Raw genomic sequence first — 18,187 nt, 5'->3', positions numbered from 1 at the left:
TATCCTATTTAGACATCAGTTATTTACAAATAAATTACTAGAAATGTCGTTGAGTTGATTTCGTTTAAAAAAAAGAAGCACCAAAAAGAAATGTTTTATTTTCGCCTTTCATCCACGCGGTTTCTTGTCTTTACCAAGAATTATGCAGTAATACATGTTTTGCCTTTGATTTCTTTGGCAGTAATATGTCAAAGTTAAAGCCGTCTTTATCCCTTTGCTTCGAATTCACAACAAAGTGGTTGTAAAGTGCGCGCTTGCAATTTCGTATTTTGCCAAAGATTTCAAAGGATCTTTTTACGCTTGTTTATAGGATCAGAGAGCTCATTTTAGTTTTATTTGTGACTTTGATTACTAACCCGAATAATGAGCACTGTGACGTTACATTAATCAGAGCGTTTTTCCAAAAAAATAATATTATGATTTATTCGTGCATTAAAAAATATATGAGAAAACTTTTCGAGTATATTATTAAAGTTTTAATGATGTTTTACGTACCACTTATATAACCGAATTTTATTTATTGGCGCATGAAATGCAATAAAAATTTAAAAGAGAATTACGCAAGAGTTGATAAAGTTTGTATGCGTTTACTTCAAAGAAAGTGACTCATTAGCAATAAGAGTCCATCGGGGTAGTATAATAAATTCCCGTTTAATACCCAGGCATTGGATGCTCTGCTTGGCTCATCAGCATTTTTTATCACTTAGGCGTTTATGGAGATCACAAATAAGCACTGTAACCGTTCAACTTTGTCGAAGGAGTATAACAAGTACTCTAACGAGCTGTACTTTTCACTGGGATATTTGTTCGCACGAACGTACGGCGCGACACACCCTTGCACCAAAGAAAATGCGAGAGCATCAACGCACGGCGGTTCCTTCCAACCTGTCGTTTCGCGTTTGGAGCAACATCGCTTTTTGGCTAGGGTACTGACTTAATGGCTCGGAAAAATCGTAAGCGTCCGCGGCTCTGTGCGCATGAATACGAAATGAGGAGCCAAGCGCTCGAGTGACGTCAGCCCATCTACAGTCGTCCCACCAGTTAGAGGGGGTTCGGCGTCGTCGTACAGGCGCATAACTTTATAGCTTCTTACAATATAGTTGATCCACCGAAAAATAGTTTTTTTTCAGTTGCGAACTGTTTGCGGTATATAAGTCATTCGAAAAAGTACTCGGGGTATTAAATTTACATTTGGGGAAGATTGACGGAGCTTAATATATTTTTTTGTAGATTTTCAATTTTAGATTCTTTTCAATTGAATCAATAATCTATTTATTTACGAAATCGGAAATTTTACATTCAACTAAAGTATGTGGGCGCACAAAGCGTCTTTAAATTTATGAATTCTTTCGAAAAATAATATTCGTAAATATAACAAAACCGAAGAACGGAAAGACAGAAGATTTTAATTAACACTATTACATGCTATTTTCTTACCTGGACTTGAACTTGAAAATGCGTTTTTTGATTGCGAATAGCCTGAAAAATAAAAATAAATACTTATTTTCCAACTAAACTGTTCAGAAATTTATAACATAAGGTTTAAAAGCAGTTGTCAATTAAAATTTCGATTATAGTTCAATGGTTTATAAGAAAAAAATGCCCATCACCTTTTACGTAACTTTTCCAACTTTAAAAATAAAAAAAAGTTCCAAAATAAAATTTAACGAAGCTTCAAATTAACGAATAAACTCTTACAGTTGACAAACGAAGCACTCGTTGTAAATCGACGTGAGCGCATAGTTTTCCTCTCACTTATAAGGACTTCGCGAAAAATTGAGTTGCAAATTGAGTTGTACACTTAAATTTTAAACTTTTTCCAGTTATATGCGCGTACTGCTCGTACTTTTCTCCACTTGTTTCCTAATAACTTGGCGGCAACGAACTCGTTATGTGGTAATGAATGAAGCATTAGTAACTAATTGTACTATTTAAAATAGCACATGAAGACGAAGTAACGAAAATGTGTAGATTATAGCTGAAATTTTATTCCGGAACAGAAAATTTGTATTCCTCAATTACTGATGAGTGAATCGTAAATATTATTGAAAAAACTAATATGTAATAATAAAATATTAAAGTTATAGATCGATCGCTGTTATCCTGTTTATTTAATTTAATGTTTATGATTTTACCATATCTACCTAAAAATACTTATGAGTTTTCAAATATCACAATTACCGATGAAATAGTTGATTATAATCTCTTTTTAATATGAACTACAACTATAAGATTTCTGTAAATGAGTCAACACGGATTCATAAATTCACTGGGTTGAAGAGCAGAAGGCTTTAAAGAGTGAGATTAAAATTGATTTACTAAGGAGTATACGACGCAGACTTATTTCAGCTTTTGCACCAAGGCCTCAGTACAGGCACTCAGAAATGCGCAACTGCGCAAATACCAAGGCGAGCAGTGATAAAGAGGGCGAGGAAAACCAAGACGAAAGATGAAGCTGCTTTTGCGCATCTTCAAGCGTTTTTAATGGGAGTCTTTTCACGCTCATACGGTGCAACTTTTATTTAACCTCGCAAGTTGGCAATTTTCTTTTTAAAAAATTTTTCTCTCCACGTGAATATTCATAGAGTTAATTTCAATGGCGCTTTCAGAGCTCTAGGTGCGCACGTGAACACTCGTACACGCAAATATTCACTTAAATCACTGGGGTATGTTCTTTTTTTGTACATGTGATTAAATTAAAAATTTAATTAAAAAAACATGTCAATCTTCACTCATGGTAACACGTGGCAAGATTGACTGTTAATTAAATTTTTACTGATTTTAAAATAAAATTATACCAATAATTTTTACGTTTCGGCAAACAAAATAAATATTTTCAACTCAATTTTTTGGATCTCGCTGACAATTACGGGTAACATATTTGCTCTATTCAACGATTTTCCGTACAATAGGTTTCTGACGCTATTTGGTGTAATTCGATATATTAGCCTGAATAGTCTCCCACCGAGTGAGACTTTTCCATTAGGTCTCATTTTCAGCCAACACTGTAGATAGAAAGCGCGCACGAAATTGTTCATTTGGGATATACGAATTGCGCGTGTCGCCGTAGCAGATCCGGCCTCTTTCATTCATTCTTTGAACTCGCTCCACAAAACGCCCTTAAATCTCTTTTTCTTTCATACTTTCCAATATTCCGTTTCACTGTGCTTATAACACCACCAACTTCAGGAATTTTAATTGTCTATGATATCGAGTTGAATGCTATTCTTATGTATGTAATGTATATTACAGGAATTTATTGAACTATTTCTTTTTATTCTTTTCGATTAATCTCTATGGTTATGATATTCAAGTCTAAATCTATGAGAATGTATGCATTGCTATTGCTGTAAGATAATAAAGTTAAATCATGAGATCTCTTGATTCTGATTGGATGATGTTTCCTCAAACAAATAAAATGATCGTACAGTGCCGGTTATTGCTTTTGCCCACCTAAAATGAATATTTTTTAAATTTAAAAGTTTTATATACAAGTGAAAAATGAATAAACTGAGATAAGCGGGAGTGTGTTTTAAAGCTCTTCAAAAGCTTTCAAACTATATGCATATCAAATGCAATTGATTCGTCTCTCTATTTTGTTTTAACAATAATTTAACCTTGTAAATTTTAAATTTTCTTGCCCACGTTTGACTGCTGCCTCGGTCGTAAAAAAAGTCGTACAAAACTTCGAAATATGTCATTTTATAATTAGCTATTTAATCTAACAGCTTTGTAATTTAATATTTAATTTAACAGCTTTTTTTAGTCTGAAATATCTCGATAAATTTGTGAGATAAGAAAATATTTATTAGAAAGACAATGCTTGCTCATCCAATATGAACAAAATAACATTTTCCTATCTCACGAATTTACCAAGATATTTCTAATTGTAAAGAGTGGCTTGTTTTGAGACACAAATATTGCATTTCTAATAATGTTGTAAATCGTTTTTCCACTGGATTTTCAATCGGTAGACGATTGAAACATTATATATTTTACACGGATACAATTTCGTCATCAACTTCGGTGGTATTCCATAGAATAAATTCTTTATTCGATTGTAACAGTGCTTAATCGATACCTTGAGGCCAGCAATCAATTGTCATTGTGCACACGCGCCGACCAGCATGACGCATATAATTGAAATAGAAAAAAATCGCATTTTTCTGAAAACTGATCGTAAAAGCAAGCCGTTTGGGTTGGAAAAGGGCGGAGCGCTTTGACGGTCGCGCGAGAGGTCCCCTCCGTATACTCTATTGAGAAAAACCCACTTCCTCGATTTCTCGCGTTACTTCGCTCGAGCGCGCGCTATTTTGACAGGACTTCATTGTCGCAGGCTGGCGAAAGCCCATTGACCCTATTATGTGGCTATTAGTATTATACCCGGATTTGCGGTTACTAAATCCCTCAATGAGCTGCCTCCTTTTTCTTCTCCCTGTCTCGCTTTAATCTCTCTCTATCTTCATTCTTTCATAGACAAGCAAGTTTCTTTCTCAATCGTGTTGTAAGTATTAAGTGCTTCCATTCGATCGATAGAATGGACGAATTGAAAGAAATGACGACTTAAGTGTTCGAGTAGTTCTTTCTTAATACTTTAGCAGCAATAAGCATTCGCCCAAGTCAGCTGTTTAAGGTTCTAATCCCGCTTAGCCATTTGGCCTTTTGAATTTTTCCAAAATAATTTGAAGCACGAGTCTTCGAAATCTGTTAATGTAAAGTATGTTCTTTAACTGATATAAGAAAGATGCAATAAAAAGACTAGCATTATTTTTATTGCGATGTAATAGACTGGTAATCCATTGCTGTGTTCACTTCCAGCCAATTCATCTAGTAATACGACGTAATTCAAATGCAAACAACTAAACGTAAAACATATAGAAAGTATATTTTCTTTCTGTAAAATATAGAGGAAATCTTATCGGAAAGACGCAATCGCAAAGTTCTTATCGATTTGATACTCGTAGGCTAAGAGAGCATAAAATCATTGTCAGTCTGTCATCCAAGAAAGCCTTGTCAGAGAGATGCATTGAAGATGAACTGAAATCTATCGACAGCTATATAGAGAATTTCATACATTGGTTCTACGCCATTGTAATAGGCGTGAAATCCATGGCATTAAGGCGCTCTTGCAAGGTGTCGAGAAGCACCCTAAGATCGCCTCAATGAGCAGCCACTTAGAAGCTGAACCTAGAGGTGGCCCTATTCAATAGGTGCAATCGACAGGCGGAGGAACGCAGACACGCTCAGCATGTGGGAGAGAAGAGAGACGGAGAGAGAGAGAGAGAGAGCGAATCTCTCTTGCACCTTCGTTGCTTCATATATATACGTATGTATAGGTGCATCTCTTCAATCCTCTTATTGTCGCATTTACCTTTTGCCCTTCACCTTGATTTCCGTTTGTTAATCTGGCCAATATCTAGAAAAAATAACGCTTACTTTGATATTTTCTTTTCACAAAAAGCCAATTGAATTTATTTTTATAATTATATTCAAAAACTTATCGATCAAATTTATCGAAAAATATTGCACAGCATGGATGGTCCTATACGTCGGCAGTGTATATGCGGATGCACGTGTAACTTTGTCAACAAGCTTGGCTAAAACCCCAACGCGCATGCCTACACGTATACTTGGGAGTCGTCGGTAAAAATGCGTATGCTTATATATATAACACGCCTGTGTGCGAGGTGTGAAGTCGAACACAGCTCTCGGAGCCCTTTAGCGCTCTTCAGCCTACTTGTAATATGTGTGAGTACGAAGAGAGAGAGAGAGAGAGAGAGAGAGAGAGAGAGAGAGAGAGAGAGAGAGAGAGAGAGAGAGAGAGCGAGAGAGAGAAACGTCATGGCTGAGGCGCGCGAGCGTTACAATCGAGGTGTTGGACTGGAAATTCATCTACCAATTTAAGCGTCGGGGTGTATGCAAGTACTTGAAAGTCGAATGCACGCGAGCGATACGTCTAATTACGTACACGTACGTACACCACACCGTTTGCGGAACGTTGGTATATAAGAATCGGTTCATGCACACGCCGCTGCACGCAGCAGTCTCCGCGTTCGCTCGCTGCACCTCTTTTTCCCTTTTCATCTGCGCGCGGCGCGGCGCCGGTAGATCGAACGGTAGAGAGGAAAATTCAACCTCCCCCTGCCCAATACGAGGTGTATATGTCTGTGAGTGCATGCATAAGTGAACGGTTAAACCGTTTATCTTGTTGAACTTTGCAGACGTATACGTGCGAAGGAGAAACGAAATCGTAAACGACGGATTATCGACGCACGACGCCTTCTGTGCGCGTAAGACGATGCGTAAGCTCGACCTCTGAACGCGAGATTTGGTTTTCTTTGTCGAGTAACGATTGGCGCCTTGTTATTCGAAGTTATTCTCCTGTATTATCCAGCGAGAAGTTTTGATTATTAGGCCGTTGATTTTTTCGGCAACGCCGCAATACGAGGAAAGTTCGTATTATCGATGGCATACGTCGAATAACGAAATAGATACAAGCAAGTGTCGTGACGAAAGCGTGACAAAAGCGTAAACGAGAAACATGCGCGAGTCGCGTCTCTCCCTTGAGTGCAAGCAACTGCGCGAACATGTGTATGTGTAGTAGAGTCCTGGTAAGTACGGTAATGGACATAGTTTGCTGGTAATGTCCGAGACTAATTCCCGTGTTATTTCATTAACGTCCCGCAGCAGCGGGTCCCGGGGGGCAGTAGTAGCGCGCGCGCATACACGGCTATAGGCTCGAGGGAGTCTAATTCTCACACGCGAATTTGTGTTCTCTCTCTCTCTCTGCGCCTTCTATAGTTTAACGTTCGCACTCTAAGCTTGTATATCTGTACGCAGATTACATTCGGGGTGGGCGATGCAGACTACGTTGACTGAATTTTGGGCTCGATCAGTTTTATTTCAGGTTTTTAATGAAATTTTATTCGCACCTACCTTTTTTTAGTACCTTAATTATACCTTTCTTTTGCAGTTTCCCTGCTTGCAACTGAGGTTCTAATTGCTTCTTCATATTAATTAAAGTATTCTATTTTGTACGAGTATTTTTTTTTTGACGTGTTCAAAGTAGCACTTTTCAGCGAAACGGTTTTCAAAGAGTAATTTGTAAGAAACAGGCGTATAATTAATTTTCTCCTTTTTTTCAAATTCAGCGTATACGAGCGCCAAATTAAGCCGAGCAAGCGAGACGTATATCACGCGAGGGAGTGGATTTTGCGACGAAAAAAATCTTTAGTGCTCGCGCGGAGGAGCATCTACCACCGAAAAAAAAGAAGTTTTGAGAAAAAAGTGGGAGAAGAAAGAGAAGTGGGAGAGAGATGCTCACTTTAGCCCACTTGGCTCTTGGTAATAAGCGCGACGCCACCAGCGACGAGACGTTGCTAAATAAAAAAAAATAAAAAATACACACATATAGATGTATATACACCCCACTTCGTTTTTCCTCGACTGGTATACCCACTTTTAGGGTTGGATTAGGCGCGCGTGTCGAAATGAACGGGGTGTGAGCAATTTACGAGATCTCTGAAAAAGGACCGATTACTGCCGTGCGTATACGTGCATGTGTGTGCGCCTATAAAAATCAGTATTGGAGCTTATAGCGTTGGAGCACATTGAACGATCGATGAGATTATCTTTGGTTTGAGCGAGCGATAAGCACTCCAACTAAAAAAATCTAATACGGCTCGATAGAATTAATGAACCCTGTTAGATTTGACATTCTTATTTTTGTGGGCACTATTTTTATGACGTTTCAATGAAATATCCTTAATAGTAATTGTCAAAGTTACAGAATCAAAACCGAAATTACCGTGAGTTCGAGATCAATTTAGAAAATTAATCTTTAAAAACAGTGTATCTTTGAATTTATCGTCAGTTTATAACTTGATTTTTATCACTTAAAATTTCAGATTTACTTTTATAAATCATAATTACTACTGTAGTGAAATCTCCAAACACGGTTGTGAAATTTAAGTACTCTCATTAAACTAATTATTATGCACAATAGTCGAGATAATGGAAACGTCAGTGTTAGAAACGAAGCGGCACGAAAACGTGCAGGAGCGCTAGTCTACGTCTCTCTTTCTTTCTGGCGCGCACGCGTACGGAAGTCGTAGACAGGCGATGGAAGCACGGCGGAAGAAGGGAGCGTGTGATTAACTCGGAAAAATCCATCTGCGCGCTCGAGCATCTCCGGCAGCAGCAGCAGCAACAGTAGCAGCAGCAGCAGCAGCAGCAGTTCTCGCAGTTTCTTCTCTGTCTAGTGCTTGGGCGCGCGCCGCACGGTCTGTGTTATCCAATTATTCTAAGTTGTTAAGGCGAGTTAGGACGCTTAAGGGACTAAATTAAGACATTCCATGCGACAAATCTTCCAAGAATCTCAATTAACTCGCGCGAGGGCTAAGCACTCGCTGCCCTCTCGCTCCTATACTCGCAGCCCCCTTCTTCTTTAATTAACTGTTTAATTTCATTTAATTTGCACTCGTAATTACGAAAAGCTGCAAGCTCCCTCTTCCCTTCCGCCACTGTTGCATTGCTTTCAGCCCGACTGTCACTGACAACGCGCTAACTGCGACCGCGAACTGTTTTTTAATAATAAGCCGCACCTCTTTGGGAGCTACCAATAAGTATATTTCATTAGCAAACTGTCATAACTAACATTCACATCAATTACAAAGAATGCCTTTATAGAACAGAAAAACAAATGTCAATTTACTCTGATGAAAATCATTAGAAGTATCATAGGTCTACCTATTCGTCAGATTGATTAAACGGAAGATAAGTTGAAAAAGTAGTATCTGAATGGGATACAGCTCATTAAGAACATCAGTCGCTCTCTCTTGCGCACAGGGGAGCTACTCATCTCTTCCGTGAACAGATCGCTTATCAAGGAATCCATACACATAACCCCGTTAATCACCCCACGAGTTCTTTCCATTCACAGAGCCGCCGTATCTTTTTTCTTTTTGGAAAAAAAAACGAGAACAACACGTCGAAGCAAATGTTACCTTTGGAACAGAGTATAGCGCGATATCGACTTCAATTAAAAAAGGCTAATTTGAATTGCAAACCACTTGTGTATTCGCAACGAAACGAAATCGTGCGTGAGACTGCACGCCGTCGACATACGCACACACCTGTAGTTGTGGCAAAGAGCACTTATCGACACCTTCGCATCGTCGGTTCACTTTTTATTCGACGCCGCGCCGGTGAGTACTTGTGCATAATATCGTGTGCGCAACGAGGTTAACACTGCACCTATATATCGGAGTCTCGGCGTTTTTCACGGGCAAAAGCACTCGTTGCCAGCAAGCAGCCCCTCTGTCGAGCGAACGAACTTATAATCCGCTAATTTGCTCAAGACTATTCGCTCTCTCTCTCTCTCTGTCACTCTCTCGAGTACTCACGCTCACATATAAGCGTAGACTTGTCGCTTCGGGCATTGTCGCGACAAACTATAGGTGGATGCGATGCGTGTGTGTACGTGTGGGGGTGGAAGGAAAGAGTAAGAGAAATAAAGAGCGCGAGGGAGCAGTTGTCGCGCTTGGGTTTTGAAGTACTAATCAGTTGGTATCGACCAGCTACAGTAACGACACCCACCCGCCGCCTTCTGTCACGCCTTCGCTTAAAACGACGGCAGATCTCACCCTCGTTTCGACAAGTGTATGTCTGTCTGTGACGGTGCCCATGCCTGTGTATTTCTGCACGTTTGCGACTTTTACATTTTAAACTGAAGTGATATAATCGGAATTCTGATTAATTATTCATTTTTTTTATACTTTGAAATTGTATAATTTCCATCGTGCCCATAATCTTGTTAACTCTAAAATTTATTATTATTATTTGAAAATACAAACAAACAAAGCATTTTAGTGAAACAAAAAGACGATAAGTCTTACAATAATTACTACAAAAGGTATTTTACAGCGAATAAAAAAATCTAGGATAGTAGTATTTTTGTATTTTTACCGACGGTCTGTAACAACGATCGAGCTTCTACTTATAGTCTTAAAGCTCCTTATTTTTAATTAACATAATATTCTGCATCCTAATTTGTGTCTTTATAAATGTAATTTACCTCCAAAGTATTGTCTAATTTATATGCTTAATTCAGGAAAATAAAAAAGAGGGCAGAAGTAAGGCAAGCAGATGCAAGTTAGAACGACTAAAATTATATAGATCGTGGCGCAATATAAGAAGCAAGCACGAGCGGTGTTAAGTGTCATATAGAGAAAGGTTAAGGGGGTAGGTAGGTAGGTGAAAGGAAGAGGCATCAAAGAAAATGACTTAGCACCTCTATATACCTACATACGATAGCACGTACGTAGCTTTGTAGTGTGCAATATGTAAGCGGAGAAAAAACGGGTGAGTTGAGAAAGAGAGAGAGAGAGAGAGAGAGAGAGAGAGAGAAGGTCACAGAGATACACACAGAGATGCGGGAGGTAGTCACTCTTACGTCAAGCGCGTGCCCTAGCTGCTGCTGCACGCTTGGTGTATATGTTTTGCGTTGATAGGCAATCCAGCTGATTGCCAAGAACAAACTTCAAACGCACCGAAAGAAAGCCGATTTCTCTCTCTCTCTCTCTCTCTCTCTCTCTCTCTCTCTGTCGTCTTACCTATTTACAAAGTATACGAGCAATTTTTGACGGTATAGTTGTTCGTCTAAACCTCGCGTGCGACTGATATAATTATTATTTTTTATATCCCATTTCTTTTTCTTATGACAACTTTTTAAAAAAGAATAGCGCGGGTGTAACTGCTGTTTTGTATTTTGTGTTGCTTTCTTGTTTGTTATTTGGATGCCACGTATATCTTTGGTTTGATTTGTATGGATACAAAATGAGTATGGAAGGAAAAGGGTTTTATATAATCTATAATAAAGCTAGCGGTAAATTAGTTGGGCATAATTTAGTAAAAAAAGATGATGCGATAGAACTGGAATATGCGATTCAACGGCGATTAAAAAAATAATAGAACACACGGAAAGAAATCCACACTATACGTACAAGTCATAGTAAAACAATATGAAAAACCCTTTCATGGCTGAGTAGCACGCGCGAGATATCGTCCCCTCGGCTCGAGTAGCTTCTCTCTTTTTTTCAAAAACTGAAAAGAGACATACGATGAAAAAAGGTAAAGTTGAAAAATGTTTTTTTTTTTACAGCAAGTAGCATACAGTTTAAACATGTATTTTCGTTTGTACCGAGCCACTCAATTCAGGAAGTAATTACTTACAAACGTTTATGAACATTTGCATCTTGTCTTAACACTGGAGGGGTGTTATCTCCTCAAAGAGTAAGCTCGTCTACGAAAACAGCGCGCATCAGTGGGCGAAGAGTAACTTAAAAAACGTTGTATTCTCTTTGCCGAAGCTTATTAGCGCGCAACGCTCGACTTCTTGTGTACGTAATGCGTGAGTGTCTCTTTATCTGCAAGCTTCAAACGCTCGATTACGATGATAAATTGAGTGGTATGCACATCATGTTAAATTGATTGGAATGGAATATGACAGTCAAAGTCATTGATCAAACACAAACAGTCGATGCTAAATGTAATAACATGAATTTCTAATACGCGAGAAAGAAATATAGTAAATATTCTACTAATAAGTTAATTATGCAACAGCCGCGACTACTTGAAAAATCAATGTCATGCAAATAAGCTTTTTGAATATGCATATTATTAGCATTTTTAAAAACGTAGATCAAAGCCATTTCTTAAGAGGTAAAAAACATGCAGACAAGTTGCATAAAATATTAGCTGTATAAATTTGCATCTACTGTGCCGTGCCTTAATTATAAGATTTCCCGAGTTTATCGAAAAGGTCAACAATTTCAAGGTAACAATCATAAAAAATTTCACTGCTTTTTAAAAAAAAAACTCTTAATAATTTCTATCTATCCAGATAAATTTTGTAAATTAGTATTAATAAACGTTACATCCAAAGCAATCATTAATGCAAACACAGTTTTTTCACAAAAATATATAACAAGTTAGAATTATAAAAATGACTTTCCTACAGAAACTTGCAACAATGACGAACGATTATACTTTAATAAACTTTTACACCATCAGTGAATAACTTTCTCGAACACAGCCAATTCTTGCTCAACATAGAAATAAAAGATTGTCTTCTTGGTAGTCAAATGGCACTATCAGAATTCAACCTTAGGTCTTGGCAGCTAACCAATCACGACAGTTTCCATCGCACCTATTTAACGCTCGCGCGTTGATCGTCAACGCGCCGTTAACAGAGTTGCTCTATCGCGCTCACGGAGTATTGAGGGACATTTGAATAAGTTGTTCTGAGTCCCATTCATTTAAGGTCGCTTTCGCACTACTCGGCTGCCAGGATCGATCTAATTATGTCGTTTTCGACGAAATCCGTCCAACGCCTCGCAACGCCTCGCCCTAAGTAACCCCCTCCATGACTTCTCCTTCATTCTCCCCATAACTCTCTCTCTCTCTCTCTACCATTCGTAAGTCTAACAATATAAGCCTTAGTAATAATGAGGAGGCCCGAAAAAAGGGAGTGCGAATGGGGTGGGGGTCGTCGTCGTCATCGCTGCGCGCGCGAGGTGCTGGACTGACGTTTGAATGGGCACTATAGAGAGGATGCCATTGTGCGACTGTGGGCCCAAGGTAATACGACACGCCACCGTAAGAATCGTTCTCGAAATTCGTGCGCGGCGACCGCGTGCCACACCGGCCTTCCTTCTTCGTCTTCTTCTTTTTGCTCTGATGTTTCTCTTTCTTCGAGATTTCGTTCTGTTGTTGCTTGGATCCGACTGTCGATCATAGCTCTTGGCATTCTCGCGAGAAAACACATGGTCCTCGGATGTTGCTGCCAGCTAAATTGGTCTCTCTTCGACTATACTTCAGCCTTTCTTATTTTTGAATGCTCATCCAAGTTAATATGAGCGTCAAGCATCCAAAAAATAATAGTACTAATAATACCAGCAATCCTTTTTTTGGCCCCTTTTAATCAAGTATTCAGAATAAGTTAAATACCCCTATATTATACCAGTTGTTTGACATGAAAATTGTTACGACTGATAGAACTGAACTTAATAACAATGCTGCCGGGCACTGAAATAAAAAGATCTCTCTGTTCATCCAAGCATAATAGAAGATAGCGTTTGATAACTCTTAAAAAAATTTTGACAAAATTGAATGTCAATGGGCCAAGGAAAAAGTGACTGAATGCGTTTTCGGTATTTTTAGAACTTCAACCGAAATAAAGTCGTCAGTGGCCTTAAATCGGAGAACAATTCTGAAGAGAAAGGCGCTATTCTTACGTCTTTTTTTCGCGGCTCTTTGTACCACGTCGAGGCATTACGGCAATGCCCAGCCGCGACACTTGCTCATTATACCACTAATTATTCAAGGCACTCGCGTATGGACTTCTCTACGTCGGCCGGCTCTCCTAATAAAAATATACGTATAAGCCGGCAGAAAGAGTACTTCGAAGTTCAGTCGGTCTTCTCGATTCTACTGTTTTCTTTTTCACTCCTTCGTCCCTTTCTGCACTTATTATCTCACTCGAGGGCGACTTAAAGGCAGACTCGAGACAATTAACTGCGATTTTCCTTTTATATAATGAAAAAGAAGGCAAGAGATAGCGAGGAACTGTGCGCTGTACAATTAGCACGAGCGTTTCGGGCGTTGAAAATCGAATCAAACTTTTGAGGGGCAGAGTATATCGAGTCATTGCGCAGTCGAATAAGAGACTTCCTTGAAACGGAGATAATGGAGTAATAGGAGCGATGGAAATTCGACGTTCGCAGGCAAGAAGAGAGCAAGAGAGAGAGAGAGAGAGAGAGAGAATACTCGCTTTTTCGTCTCCTCGTCTCCGACCCCTCATTAGCGTCGTTACCTTTGGCTATGTGTTGAGCGCGCAAGTCAATTTGCCAGTAGCTATAACAACGACATAAATCAGCGTCTAACAAAAGGAAAGCAAAGAAAAGAATTGGTAAATTGTGAGATGTATATTGTGGGTGGGTAACGACGTCGGCCGATCGCGTTGATGCGGCGTTAATTAATTCGTTTGCGACTGTCTAGATAGCCACGAGTCCGTATAACGGCCCGGTTTCAAAGTCTGCGCAGGGTTGCCCATGTAACTGTGAATGGGACGAATGCTGCCATTATACTCGTGAAATTTAATTCGATATTGGTGGAATTTTCTCGATGGATTAATTGGAATTAATTGGAATAATCCCGTAATTAAGATTTTAATGGATTGACTTTTAATGAACGTAAAATGTTTTTAATTAAATTCTTTGCGAGATGGAGGGTTTTCTTTTCGTACTGATAGGCGAGTGAATTAAGAGGTCAATTTCGACGTGTACAGTCTAATTCAGCTCGCGAACAAAAAAAAAGAACCCTAAGCGACCAAGTTATGCCATGCCCCATTTCGAGTATTTCTACCTAAAAATGCTCGAGTCGAAACTGCAGTGCTACACACACACACACACACACACACACAAACACGTAAAGCGAGAGTAGCTTGCACAAAGGTGTATCGATTTTCGGTAACTCGATCTTGAGTGGCTCTTCGTTGCAGGCAAGCAAGCAACGCGTTAAGTGCTTCTTTCACGTGGACCGATAGGTCAATTAATTTAGCTGAGCTGCTCACTGCCTACAAGACGCATCGCGTATCTGACATCTTGATGGTTTCATCGTGTCATTGGTTATCTGCACTTCATTGTGCAGTGATGCTATCGACTCGCGAGACGAAACTGCTGCTGCATTCATTCGAGCTTCCATTGGCAAATACTGTTGATTGTTGACTGACGCCGAATTGACCGTGGCGTCAATTGGAAAATGCCAAGCGCTATAAAGTCGGCGTTGTGTCGAACTATTGGGTGATTTTATTAGTGATTGCTAGGTATGCAGCCGTTGTTGGTCGCATTATTGCAATTCAATTCAAATGCGAAATCTACATTTTTCCGTTGTTGCACTATATGTGATCAATTTAATTTAATCGGGACATATGGTACTTTTTCCACTTATGTTAAATTGTATTTGAAAACGCTTATTTGCTAAAGTGCCGGATGCATCGGTTGAACCATTGCAACTTTATCAAAATATTTTATAGATATTGGGCATTGCATTATGAACATTGCTGCCTTCTGAACTAAATCAGAATCTACACATACTCAATTCTTCTTATTGAATCGCCATTGAATATTCGTTTAGTTTTAGCAACATGACACATGTACATTGAAAACAAATAACTATCAAGCATCAACTCCATGTAATTATAATAATGTCATAGATTTTGCTCATTAGTATTATTGATAGAATGAATTAGTTTCGACCATTATATGGTTGCAAAACAATATATTACTGAAATGACATTTTAGAAACTAGAAATGAGATTAAATTTTTGCCCAGAAGCTTTCTTGCGGAACAGCACAGAAGCATCCATGAGCACTTGTCGATCATCGATATAAATAAATATTATGAAACGTGAGCTGTCTTACCATGTGGTGAACTGTGTTGAGTGGGACTGCCTTGATGATGATTGGCCGAGACGCCGGATCCAGGTAGCATGTGCTGCGCGTGTGCCGCCGGATGAACGTTGAGACTAGCAGTTGACTGGCCAGCCAACTGTCCGGGTTGATGCACTTGATGATGCGCCATGTGATGAGCCGGATGAGGATGATGATGTGGCGGTGGTAGAAATGCAGCAGCAACGGCAGCCTGGGCATTCAGATAAGCCATCCGCGAGGCTGTGAGATTGCCCAGATTGCCGAGGTGATTCGTCAGCGGTGCCATGTAGTCCCAGAGCTTGTGATGTGGTGCCGTCGGGGCATACGACACGGCGCTAACACCAGCCGGCGGCGAGCTCTGTGGCGAGCTACGCCCGCTGTTATTGTTGTTGCTGCTACTGTTGTTGTTGTTGTTGGCGGCGGCCGCGCCAATCGGGTTGCCGGCGCCATTTAGGCCCAACAACTCTTGGATGGCGAAGGGCGAGCGCTGGGGCATCTTCGCGTCCGCGCGCGAGCCTGCCTCAGGCCTGCATCCTCCGCTCAGGTCGACCACGTCCACGCTGCTTCGATTCAGGATTGTCGTCGTTTGGGGGATTATTCGTCGCGAGCGCGCGACGCTTATCACCCGATTTCAACTGTGATTAGAATATGACTTTTTGATTCCGTTTTTATTCTTGTTATTCGCGTTTTGAATGCCGACGTCCTCGTTGTAGGTTTTCTCACTTTTACGTTGACATTAGTTCTTGTTTCATTAAAGACCTCGTTGCGTATCTTCGGTATAACCATCAACTGTATTTCGTTGCGCGATGTATAGGGAGAACTTATATCCCTTCTGTGTAATCCTGTAGGAACTTGACTTCGTCTTGACTTCGTTGTGTTGTGAAGAGAGCTAAAAACTTTTTAAAATTCTACCGACGGACGCTAACCGAGTCACTTGAGACGGTTGCTAAGCAATGTCGAGTGTCTTGTGAAGCTGACGACTCGAGCAGGGGCATCTCTCGTCATCCGTCGGATCGCATCTGCCGACTGCGAACGCACGTTTTGGCCTTTTCAAGGATTTATTTATTATTTTTTCAAGCTTCAAATAGGTTGATTTGTCTAACGTATTTCGTTGATTAGTTCATCGATGTAGCTACAATATTCCAAGTATTTTTGAACAAGTGTTTAAGTACTTTTGTATATCTCCATATCCCGTTATAATTTCCACCAGATTTTTACAAGTCAGGTAAACTAAGAAAGTGCAAGAGTAATACTGATGAATTCATACGAGTCACGATCCGTCGGCACATAAACCATGTGAATACTGAGCGACGGAGAATTGATTACTCCTTTGATTCATGGGTTGGTTAAAATATCGTTTTTCTTATACTACGTACAATGTTTTCTTTTAGTAGCAAAAAAATTTTCGTGATTACAATTCTAAGTATAAGCTACCTAGGTGACTTTGAAGACTTGCCACTTTGAACGGCTGAATTCTATAGAGAACTAAAAAAACAAAAAAAAAACAAGCGATTCCACTTGGTCTACTGATTCATAACTGTCGCGGGGTATTAGATTGCTTGGAAGCTAGAGAAACGAACCCCTTCAGTTTTTTTCTCTTTCTATGTCAGCTTGATTGTAGCAAATATAGTTAGCCGATGGCGATAAAAGTTTGCTCTCGCTGCTGGGTGTTAAGCGCGAGGCACGGAATTCTATTGTATGCGCACACAGCAACGAGGTCTCACGTTTCACGGTCGTATCGTTTTTTTTCTCTTTCTCTCTCTCTCTCTCTCTTCTGCCTATTTGGTCCCTCTGTTCTTTCGTAGCTCGACGTATGTAAGCTTAGCGCAAAAAGCCTCGGATGCTGGACGCGGAAGTCCAAGCAACTGATTCGCAGAATTCTCTTCTTGCACGGTCTTTTCTTTAAAATTCCTTTTTTGTAATATGTATAACACACTACGCGCTCGGTTATTGTTTACGCGTATCACAACTGTCACGGCGCGCACGCACTATGTCTGTCAAAATTATCCCAAAGTTGCACTGTCAAATCTTATTCGTTCCTTTTAAATGCTGTTTTTTAAAGGTCCTTACGGGTTCGAGATAGCAAAGGTTGGCAAATAATAGATTGTTTATTAGTCATCTTGGGCGACACGTTTGAGCACGGGCACATGATCACAAATACGACAAGAAGCGCGAGAGCTCACCGAGTGTTTACGTCTGCAATTGCATGCGCAGATGCATGCGTGCACGCAGACCGTCGTACTCGGCGCCTCGCGGTTAGCTTGAAAAAAAAATGTGTCCGTATCGTAGTCGCGGCCGTGTGCAACTGAACGAGAGCCGAGTCTCGTCACGTTGGGGTGGCTCTTCTCTTTCTCTCTTTCTCTCTCGTTTGGGTTCTCTCACTCCCTCTTTCGTGCGACGCGCTCCGGGGAAGCCCCGGCAAGAATCGCTTGCGCGCGCACGCGTGCGACAGAGCCAGATGAAGATGGAATGAAGAGGGTGGTGGTGGAGGCGGGGTAAGTAGGTATCTAAGTGGGGGGGGGGGGGGGGGCACATCTCCCCACTCCGTTCATATGCCCCACCCCCGTTACCCCCACTTTAAGGGGTAAGTATGTGCGTGGGGGCGCGTAGCATGGACGCTCGCGATGTTAAGTAGGCGCACGCGGCCGCAACAGTGGCCGTCTCGCATTGGCGGATTGGTCGGTTTTTTCACACTA

The 18,187-nt window shown here is 40.3% G+C and overlaps 1 protein-coding gene across 4 annotated transcripts in view; it reads right to left on the bottom strand.

Annotated features, from left to right (window-relative positions):
- Positions 1-17,778, bottom strand: part of LOC131668361 (visual system homeobox 2-like) — a 59,379-nt gene extending 41,601 nt beyond the window's left edge. For all 4 annotated transcript variants that reach the window (XM_058942460.1, XM_058942462.1, XM_058942459.1 and 1 more), the window contains exons 1-2: positions 15,483-17,778; positions 1,438-1,479 (exon numbers count right to left, since the gene is read on the bottom strand). In XM_058942460.1, the coding sequence (XP_058798443.1) occupies positions 1,438-1,479; positions 15,483-15,987 (547 nt within the window). In that variant the 5' untranslated portion in view covers positions 15,988-17,778. The remainder of the gene's footprint in view (positions 1-1,437; positions 1,480-15,482) is intronic.
- Positions 17,779-18,187: the final 409 nt, after the last annotated feature.

This window comes from Phymastichus coffea, unplaced genomic scaffold, assembly GCF_024137745.1.
Source record: "Phymastichus coffea isolate CEN01 unplaced genomic scaffold, Cenicafe_Pcof_1.1 PCOF00077, whole genome shotgun sequence".
Lineage (NCBI taxonomy): Eukaryota > Metazoa > Arthropoda > Insecta > Hymenoptera > Eulophidae > Phymastichus > Phymastichus coffea.
This window is presented reverse-complemented; position numbering and strand designations above follow the sequence as displayed.